We start from the raw sequence: 10,607 nt of genomic DNA, 5'->3' as shown, positions 1-10,607 counted from the left end.
GAGAGGTACCAAAATAGGTTTTATTTTACATAAGAACATTGTCAAAACTTGAAAACATTTTGCATATAAACTTTTTAAAACAAGAAGACAATGTTTAAATTTCACAGATTGTACAAAATATTGACAAAAAAAAGATTTTCATGAGTGATTCATACACTTCTTTTGCATCTTTATTTGAACCCATCACCAAAGTAAATGAAGAGTGCAGCCTTTAAACTGCCATTCAGAGGTCAAGTAAACATCAGGACGCCTTCCAAACACGAGTAGTGTCCGCTGCTAGTTGTGTCTTTCTCACCTGGAGTCTATTGTGAGGCTGTGCAGTGTTTCTGTGCACGCTCTTCAGACATATCACATGCCAAGTTCACATGGAGCCGTGTAGTTAATAAGAATCACTTTAAACCTCGGGTATCCCTTCGTTATTTAAGGCTTGAATCTGAATATTGGAAGTATTTCCTTGTTTTTGAAAAACAAAGCTAAACAAAATCAAAAAAGCTTCACACACAATAAAACTAGCACCAACTTGCATGTTGTTTTAGCTCGAGCATTAACGACATTCATCTTTAAAATAAAAAAAGGAAGAAAGCTTGTTTTTGTGCACTACTGGAACTCATGTCGTCACACAAAACTAACTGGAAGTTAAACAAACTCATGAAGTGTGAGATACTATTTTTATTAGGAGTTGTGTGTTGAAATCTAAATCCTTCAAGTGATCTTGTTTAGCAAAGACTGAAATACTTCACAGTCCTTCAATTCTTGAAGTGCAGAAAATGTAAACATTTACAGTAGAACAGAGCTTTTGTTTGTATTATTTCCTTTGTGAGAGCCTGTCCGCGTAATCTTCAATGTCAGACATCTACTGTAAATAAATGGTGCAATAAAATGGTGATGTAGCAATAAAAATGTCACATTAGTTGAATGTGTTTTTCAATTTTTTGCATCAGCAGACTTTAATTTTTTGAATTAACTTTGCATATCCTCAAATCAAATAGTTCCTTTCTTGTTTCACAACTTCACTTTATCTACTTGAGTATTACCAGATTCAATTAATAGACTTCAATATACAGAATATATGCCAAAGTTCAAACATTTGCTTGCACAATAAGCTCTGTCTAACAACGAGCAGCTGTCCTGGGGATCTCTTAATGGCCAGTGTGAACATGGGGAATGATTACACAAAATAAAAAAATCAATTTCCTGAGAATTAACATTTAACCACGTCTCAATAAGCTCTAAAACAAAAGAGTTGGCAGATAGTTACAGGCACTACTAATCATCTCAATCAAGCCACTATAAATTTCCTCATGCACGGCCCTGATAATCAAAACAAGATGGATGACTTCTTGATGAGGAGTACGAATCACAACTTCCTCCAGTGGAAAGCCCCACTGATACTGAGCTGTTTTATCGTTACTCTTCCCATTTTACTAAGTCGACTTGAATTTAAAGTTAGAAAGGCAGATTTTCTTTTAGCAGCACCAGAACGTTTTTTTCTTTCCTCTCAGGTGGTTTCACAGTTAACGCCACAGCAAGTGTTGGTGCAGCATCTCATGTCTGTCCGTAGTGGCTGCCCTTTCACCCACAACTAATTAACACCAAACTATCACCAGTCTAACAGAAAATAAACCACATTACTACCAATCTGACACAAGTGTATATTAAATATAGAAACTGAGACAACCATTCAACCTCAAGACTTGAGTGCCTATAGAAACATACTGTATCTCTCTTTATACAGGTGGAAGTTTAACTAAATCAGGCCATTTGTTTCTAAAAAGCTGTGATTCTCAAAAATATTTCACAGCTCACTTTTCATACCTGTATGATTTCATATAGGTGGGCTCCATGTAGTGAATGAATCTCTTACAATCACCACATTTAATAATAATAAGTTCATACACCAGCAACGTTTGATTAAACAATCCTCTCACTGACTTGTGTTCAAAGAGAAGAGCCGACTAGTGATTCAGTGTGAGAGAAAAATGGCACTTGTACAAATCGTTCTGCATATAATTAGTGTCACCTGTCGGATTCCAGTTCGGCTAAACCAGAAATTAATGATCAGAGTCAAAATCATTTTCAGCACGAATCACTCCTCTTGCATACAACTAACAGAAATTAATGCAGATCCAAAAGCAAAGATAAACACTGCACTGATTGCAAGCACATGTAGATTAGGGCGACTACTTGCTGTCGCCTTGCAGGCATAAGCATTTAATATGCTTTTGATTTTAAACTATGGCATCTTTCTCATTCCTAAAAAAAATGTCTTTTTCCAAAAAGAGTGGAAGGTGAAAAAAAAACAAAAAAAAAAAACGTTCCCTTTTATCTTGTCCTTCCTACCTCTCGCTTCCGCTTGCCTTAAATCCTTACATTTTCTCTCTTTGCTGCTTAGATTTAAGACTGAAGTGTGTTGTTCACCAAACCAGCTGCAAAGCTATCCCACCCTTCATCTGAAGCTCAGTGCTCTCTACCTCACAAACAAGACAAGTCCTCAACAGGTTGTCCTGTCCTGCGCGGAGGCCGAGTCACTGCCCGTCTTGCTTCTCTCTAATCAAGTCTGGTTCGGCTTTGGACTTATGAGGGGAGCGCTCAGACTTTGGAGGGCTGTTTGTTCCCTCCATGAACATGGTGGGGATGTCCTGGCCGAAGTAGATCTTACTGTTAGCTGCTACGGCCTGGTACTTCATCAGCTGCAGGTACTCCGGGGTTAACTTCAACTGTAACAAATAAGGAGAAAGACAAGAACATGTGGGTATTAGATGTTGTAATTGGTCATGTGTTTGTGTTTGAAACTGTGTCACCATCATCTTTTACCCGGTTTGCTTCGGCAGACTTGGCAGCAGTGTAAAATTCTGCATCAGCCTTTGCCCTCTCCCTTGCCAGGAAGGCAGCATCTGAAACAAAGAGATGGTGTCCAATGAGACAGACGCACTCATACACAAACACAAACATCCATCCATGATAAAGTGGAGAGGCTAACCCTCTATTTCAGAGATCTTCTTCTCCGTCTCTTTCTCCATCACTTTCTGTTGGAACTGGATCTCTGCTACCTGGGCCACTTTCTGAGCCTCTGCAGGAAACACAAACATGAGTTTCAACAGCTGAAGGAAGGAAGTTGCGAGCGAATCATAGATAGTAGTTATACATGAATGACTGAAGAGGGGAAACTGACAAAATTGTAATTGCGGTCATGTAAATTATAACTGGCTAGCTGGCTGAATTACAGTAAAAAGCTGTTGCATTTACCAATAATGGCCTTCTTCCTCTCAGTCTCTGCTTCCTTTTCCACCACCTTCTGAGTCTGAGCCGTGATTAACAGACGAGTCTTCTCTGCTTCCCTGCACATATACACACACATAAGAAAACAATAAAAGTTCTCACAAATAGTTTCCTTTCCGCTGTGGTCTTACTTGAACTGAGTGGGTGGGTCACATGCAAGAATGTGAAATCTACACTAAGACTGTGCTGGTAAGTGCAGATTTGCAAACTCACATGAGTTCAAAGTTCCTCCTTATAGCCTCGGGGATCTTTGGCTTGGTAACACGGACTGCCTTAATCGGGATGTTTAAATAGAGCAGAGAGAAAACAGAGAGAAAGAAAATGACCCTTTGCTCACAATTAAACTGCCAACAGATTTCAGAGAGTGAATGATTGATTGATAGTGAGGATAGTTATGGTTTTAGGTTGATGAAAGAGTTTTTTGTCAGTTATCGTGACCAAGATATGTGGGTAAGCGCTGTTTCTAAATGACTTCAAACATATTTTTAGCCTTTCCGTACTTCACTTTGTTGAGTACTTATCGGCCAACGTATATGCCAATAAATATGTGATGATGCCATGTGACGGGTTGAGTTTTTTCACGTGTTCCTTTGTTTCATGTTTCCATTTTAACCAAATGTACTGTATCTCACCACAGCAGTACAGGAGCAGGAGTCATTTAACAAACAGTTTTTAAATAGCAGTGACTAAATTGGTTTGCAAAGTAACCAAATTTTATTTTATATCCAGTATATTGTGGCCAGAGTCTTCAATGAGTCAGCTAATTACTATTTTAGTCTACTGCTCAAGTTATGTGTGTGTATGTGTATAAATAGCTACCTGTATTGTGAGTCCCGGGGCCATAGAATTAAGGTCTTTCTGCAGGGCAGTCTTCAGGTTCTCATCTATGATGTCTGCAAAACAAAAATCACAAGCTGTTTGAATACACAACATGTGTGGCACACTTTCAGGTTATTTCAGGACTGAATACACAGCATATGTTTTCCGAGTGTTGAGTTCAAACTTTCCGTCTCATTAAAGATGCGTACTAACCAAACAACTCGATGTAGACCTCCTGTAGTGTGTGCACACTGCAGAACTGGTTCAGTTCGTGGTGAATCTTGTTGAAAATTAGAGTTTTGTCATAATCAGCAGTGTAGTTCCTCACGATATCCACAACTACAAATAAATAAACCAAAGAAACAGTTAAGACTGTCATAATGCTGATGAGACAACAAAATAAGGAACTTTTGCAGTTATGTTAGAACATTTTCTACCTGCTGAGGGGACCAGCATGTTGACAACCTCTATTCTGTCAAAATAGATCATCACACCACCACTGTGAAAGAAAGAAAATTGTTGAATACATAATGTATTTTTTTATGAATGAATTAATATCTCAGCAGCTACATAACTCCATGTTTCTTTACCTTGTTCCACAAGGCACATTCTTGATCTCATCAGTTTGGAGAGTAGTCTGAAACACAGAGATTCAAAACATCATCTGATACTGATCACGATAGTTCTCCTACTACATGGGTACACTAATTAACATGTGTCTGGATTCAACATGTGACCATCATTTCTACAAGTTGTTTTTCAACCTTCCTGTTTATGAATATATGCAACACAACCCGAGATACAGCTGTGCACGTTTGTTTACAACTAACCTCTCTCTGTAATACATACAACACATATTCCGTTCCTTCTTGACTTTATAAATATTAGTTTGACAAAATAAATTGAATCTTAACTTAGTTCAAGTGATGACAACTGAACCATCTCTATGACTGCTGACTCCCTTGATGCGTTCAAGAAAAGCCTGAAAACTCAGCTCTTCTTTGAACACCTCGACTTGCTGCACTACTTTGTTGTTTATGATATTTCTTAAGCTCTTGTCTACTTTTCTATTTACTTGTCTTCCAGTTGTTTCTTACTCAGATCTATTTAAAAAAAAAAAAAAAAAACTTTCTGTCTAGCAATCTTTCTCACTGCACTTGTACCTGGTCAGCTACTTGAGAATTTGTACCATGGCTCTTACTGAGTCACTGTCCTCTAACACTTGACTCTCTTGCCTCGCTTGTAAGTCACATTGGATAAAAGCATCTACCAAATGACAAAATATAAATGTATAAAAACTGAACAAACCCCTTTCATTTCAATTTCCATGAGATGAAATTGTTTTGTTATATTGTAATGTGAACGGTTGATTTCATATTCATGTTGCAGCTATTACAGGTTTTTAAAAATGGTTTCATTTCAAATGAATTTGAATGATTTTTGGGTTCAAATTCAAAGAGGTATAGCAGCATTTCTGCACTTCTGAATGTTAATTAAGTTTCTACAATGGCTACAACCTGAATATGATAGGCTCATGAAACATGAAAGGCTGATTACAAATCCTTAATGACAACCAATACACCCTGATAACATTAAGGGGTTTACTTAGTTTTGCACACCCTACTTATTAGTTATTACTACCTTCCTAAAACCAAGTAGAAATGTATACCTATATCGTGAAAGACGAAACTGTATATGTTTAATGCAAATTGAAAGGATGTTTTAAACATATTTCGAAGCACAACTAATAGTGCATAACCTATTTCTCTGAAATGTAAAATAAAGGCACTAAAGCCACGGTTGAATGACAACCGTTTGCATACTGTAGCAGATTTATTTATAGAAGATGACACTCTGGTTTTCATGTGCAGTGTCTTGCAGCTGAGTCTTATATTCCTCATGCCTCCACTTTAAGTCCAAGCTTCAAGGTTGAAAGGTGAGTTTACCTGCACTGATCTGTAGGTGGTAATAAAAGGCAGCATAATATGATATCCAGGGCCGTTGGGAATTGTCAGCAAAGCCCCACCCCTGAAAACAGATACAAACAAATGATTAGGTTTGGGTTCTCAACACTTGATTATGTTTAAGGAGGGTGGACAAAAGAAAAGGACAGAAAGGTATTTATTTGGGTGTTTTTATGTTATCATAGAATAAGGTTGCATTATTTTAAAGGGTGTTATTTTGTTTCTTGTCAACATTATCAACAGTTAAGGTCTCATATCTTGGTTACAAGCCATACTAAATATGCTAGTTGTGCACGTTTATTCAATTTCATTTCCCCTAAACTGAACGACAGCCAAAACTTACTTCCCCACATGAATCAGTTAAGCACAGATAAGTACAAACATGAAGACTTTAAAGATCATGTATCTTAGATAATAATTATTATTACCAGGAAATGAACTTCTTGCAAAAAAGAACGCAAGGTCAGTGTTACAATACCTGTAGTACACAGCAAGGTGTCCTTCCTCTATCTTGTGAATGGAGGAGTGTAACAGGATTGCCATCAGTCCTGCTATTGTTGCAAATACTGCCCCTACATGCGGCATCGTCATCCTTGCAAGCATTCACCTGTAGGTAGAGAAAGGAGCATAGACATGCTTACATGTTTATTAATGTATGTAAACCACATGGAATGGTTAAGCCTATGGTCAAACCATTAGAACAATTAGCAGCAAATACATGCATGATTTAACCAAAACTAATGCAGTCTAATACAACAACAGCCCTGCAATAAATCTTACATTTGTGAAGGTTATAATGTCCAGTTTGGTGCTGGCCTTTTAACATGATCATTTTGAAAGTATACGTTTGTGGCACTGTTGACTTGTATAGTGTAATACTGAGAGGTGTTTCTGATATTCAGTCTATCCTCACTGATGTAAATAAAGGGGACAAGATATTATAATCACCTCTCAATAATCCAACAAGCTATAGATGAGGCAGAAAAAGTATTTTAGTATCATTTATTGCACTGAGCACTGTTTGACAGAGTATACTGTAAGACAGTATACTGTCAAAACATTATGCAGAGTACATTGCACAGCCTGTTGGGTAGTTACAAAGAATGCCTCAGGATGTCATAACTGCCAACTGCTATCAGTCTGTACGATGACTCTCCTCTGTGTCGGGAGAGGAGACTCCTCTTCTGACAGTGAAGACAGACTGCTCACCTGGATTTTTATTTCATTATTTATTACATTGTCCATCACATCTGTTGTATTTCCGATTCATACTGTGATCATCTTTGGGCACTGTCTGTATATGCTACTGTTATCATATGCATACACTCTGTGCAGATTATTCAGGTATCAATATACAGTATATTGTGTAGATTAATCAGGCATCAATACTTAGTACAGGCAATTCTGACATGCATGGACAATGATGCACCTTACTACCGTAGCAATATCCACCTGACTGTGCTATTCTGTCTGGTCTATTTATTATTTATACATTTAGTTTAGTCATTGTATATAATTTAGTCTTTAATTGCATTTGTTTCTTTGGCATTTTTTACCTCACTGTTGGCTGCTCTAACATCGCTTTGGGATTAATAAAGTATCTATCTATCTATGAGTTCGTTGCATTTTCTTACTGAAAAAGCTTAGGTTAATGTTGAAGTATAAACAAAACAACTTTAGGTGTCGGTCACCTTCACCACAAACTGTCAGCTTGCATCCCATCCATGATCACATTATTTCCAGTTTGAATACAGATGCACACAAGTCAAAATCGTTAACTGAACGTAACAAACAGTCATTCAAAGTAGTTTACTGAACATTTACAGCGAGTTTCACGTCCCGACAGGTCGAACGTTGTTATAACCCTTTATGGCTGCTGTAACTGGTGAAAATGACATCGATTACTGCGTTACAGTTAACTGTTTAGATTAGAAATTCCTCCAAAAGTAGCCCAAACTGAGCAGCTAACGCTAACAAGCGTTAGCTCACTGAATGACTTGTAGAGACACAACTTAACGAGTAACGTTACATTCCTGTCAACACATGAAGACACATGTTTGCACCACAAATACGTCCCCTTCAATATTAACTAACATCACACTGAATGTCTGAACTTATTCAATTCAACTAATGCAAAATGCTGACAGACCATTTGGGTGCGTTTGCTTGGTAACGCAGCTAGCCGGGGTTAGCTCATAGCAAGCTAGCTCCCATTATATCGGGTGGGCTCGGAAGTCAGTTTGTTTTAGCTCAGAGCTAATATTAGCCGGCGTCAAGCAAACGACGTTGACTCACCTGTAAACGGGATAATCAATATTCAAGCGTTAGGATAAAGGGCTGGTGAAAGATAGAGAAAATTACCACTATATCGAGCAGTCTCCCCTCCTGTTCTTCTCGTTCAACGACCCCTCCCCCTCACCTCACCCCGCCTCCCACAGGTTCAGACAGCCCCTGAAGGCAGCACAGTGTACTTGGTAACGTTGTGCTACCTTCAGGGGCCCTCGGAAACATTTCATTTGCTATGGCATACCGAGTGTAGTTAGGTAGTTAGGTATTAGTAGGTCTTTCTGCGGACTAAAATCTAGTTCAAATCCCTGACTCTGGTGAATGGGACCACCAAACATACTGCACGAAAATTGAAATTATTAAAGGTCCCCTCCAGACCTGTTTTAAGATGTATATAAAATACTCTACTTTGAATAAGAACTTGTGTCTGATATGGTTTTTCCACAAAAAAAAGTTAAATGGTCTTGCTTTTAATTGAGACAAATAATATACAACATAAACTGTAAACAAACAAACAAACAAAAGTGTGTTTAGACTGGCTGGCTGCCAGTCTAAACACACTATGGGTATTGACATGTCATAACCAAAAGAACCAGTCTAATTTCCCCAAACAAATATCGCAACACACACACACACATATACAACACATACATCCACACGAATAATGTAATACAAAATGATGTACACACTCATGCTTGTACACACAAACACACATATACACAAATGTACTTGAATTAAATCAGAATATGTACAGGGGTAGGTGAGTGGGCTAAAACAAATAAACAAACAAAAGAAATTTAAACAGATAAATAATAATATAAATAATTTAAACAGTTGTAATGATAATAATAATAATATACAATATACAACATATAAAGTAGTTAAAATGTATAATGCTTACATATGAATGCATCAACAATTACAATCTAGTAATATAACATTTATCATTATGAAATACGCCCTTTTGAATAACAGGTACTTTTGGTAGTTTAAGTATAATTTGATGCTAACTTTTACTTAAAATTTTGAACTTTTATTTGTAAGAGTGTTTCTACACTGTGGTATTGCTACGTTTACTTGTTTTTTACCTCATTGTTGGCTATCTTCTTCTATGAGGTCTTATAATGAATTAATGTAAAAATAGAGCTGGTTTAAATGAAAAAAGGAAGGCAGACTGCCACGTGCAGCGCCGCATTTGGATGTGTCTGAAGCTTGGAGCTTGACTTCCCTACGTTTCTCCTACAAATGGGCCTTGAGCTTGTTTGGAGGTTCTAGCAGGGGAGCGCAGCTACTGGTATACCGATGGATGGTCGTCCGCCGGGGGGACCTCGTCCTCTTCCACCGAGCGCGGAGCTTCGGGAGGGACACACATGGAGCGGTGAGGGAGGAAGGGGACACCCGCCTAGCCAGCCAGATCAGCCGAATCAACCCTAGCGATCAATGGGGTGACAGATGTCGCAGCCAGATCGCCCTCACATCCGGCACAACTAAGAGAGGCGCGGCGGTTATATAGCGCGTAATATAACAACCATTCACTGTCACGGTGTTTGACCGGGAACGGATCGCCGTTATGTCAACAGTCCGCTGGCATGTTTGTAAAGTGTACAAGAAGGTGATGTTTTTTTGACACAGCGGAAGACCATGCAGCGAAATTGACCAGTTTGTAGTTTTCCCATGATGTTTAGCGGCAATATGTTGATGAGCCACGTTTCTATTGGCCAGAATCAACCAATCAGTGCGCGTGCTCGTCTTCCGCTGTAGCTCGCTGTGAAGTTGAGTCTCAGAAAGAAAAAAACAATGTTTTGTGCACCGTTTCAAAAGACACAGATGTACACACAGTCCCCGGCAGCGTCCTCATTGACAGTTCAACTCATGTCTACAGTAATGGAAGCTTTTTAGCCATTTGTACCTTATGTAGAAAATTAATAACAGCAATGCTTTAGCTTATACACTTGATGAAAGACAAGATAATTTCAGGCTTTTCTCATGTATATGTCTATGTAGGTGTAATATGTACGTGAATATATTATTATTAATATATTATTATTATATTATATATTATTATCTTTTAAATTGCCATATTTTTTTCCATTTTACTTAATGACACAAATTAAAATAGGGTTCATAGGCTCGCAAGCAGACACATGTAAGTCCCTTTAAAAACAGTTTGCTGTTAACAAAGAATTGAACATGTGAGGTGAGCAGACTCCATTTGTAAATCTTTAAAGTACGTTTTCATTTTACACAATATGCAAATTA

General features: G+C 38.0%; 1 protein-coding gene across 3 annotated transcripts; it reads right to left on the bottom strand.

The window, feature by feature from the left end:
• Positions 1-8,523, bottom strand: erlin1 (ER lipid raft associated 1). 3 transcript variants are annotated; one of them, XM_044372517.1, is made up of 12 exons: positions 8,424-8,523; positions 6,541-6,669; positions 6,045-6,126; positions 4,689-4,735; positions 4,536-4,597; positions 4,312-4,437; positions 4,099-4,172; positions 3,493-3,551; positions 3,247-3,338; positions 2,981-3,070; positions 2,815-2,894; positions 1-2,717 (listed from the first exon to the last, which is right to left on the bottom strand). In XM_044372517.1, the coding sequence occupies exons 2-12, from the start codon at positions 6,663-6,665 to the stop codon at positions 2,526-2,528; spliced, it is 1,029 nt and encodes a 342-aa protein (XP_044228452.1). In that variant the 5' UTR covers positions 6,666-6,669; positions 8,424-8,523; the 3' UTR covers positions 1-2,525. The 3 variants fall into 3 exon arrangements, with proteins under 3 accessions (XP_044228452.1, XP_044228453.1, XP_044228454.1); XM_044372518.1 differs by having other exon boundaries at positions 8,358-8,457; XM_044372519.1 differs by lacking the exon at positions 8,424-8,523 and adding an exon at positions 8,212-8,268.
• Positions 8,524-10,607: the final 2,084 nt, after the last annotated feature.

This window comes from Thunnus albacares, chromosome 14, assembly GCF_914725855.1.
Source record: "Thunnus albacares chromosome 14, fThuAlb1.1, whole genome shotgun sequence".
NCBI lineage: Eukaryota > Metazoa > Chordata > Actinopteri > Scombriformes > Scombridae > Thunnus > Thunnus albacares.
This window is presented reverse-complemented; position numbering and strand designations above follow the sequence as displayed.

What these genes read in the sequence shown, in the direction of transcription:
- erlin1 (XM_044372517.1), bottom strand. Translation starts at nt 6,665, where the DNA reads ATGCTTGCAAGGATGACGATGCCGCATGTAGGGGCAGTATTTGCAACA. An exon ending in CACCTTGCTGTGTACTACAG is followed by an intron (nt 6,127 to 6,540) that starts GTATTGTAACAC and finishes ATCTGTTTTCAG; the next exon opens with GGGTGGGGCTTTGCTGACAA. An exon ending in CCCCGGGACTCACAATACAG is followed by an intron (nt 3,552 to 4,098) that starts GTAGCTATTTAT and finishes ATCCCGATTAAG; the next exon opens with GCAGTCCGTGTTACCAAGCC.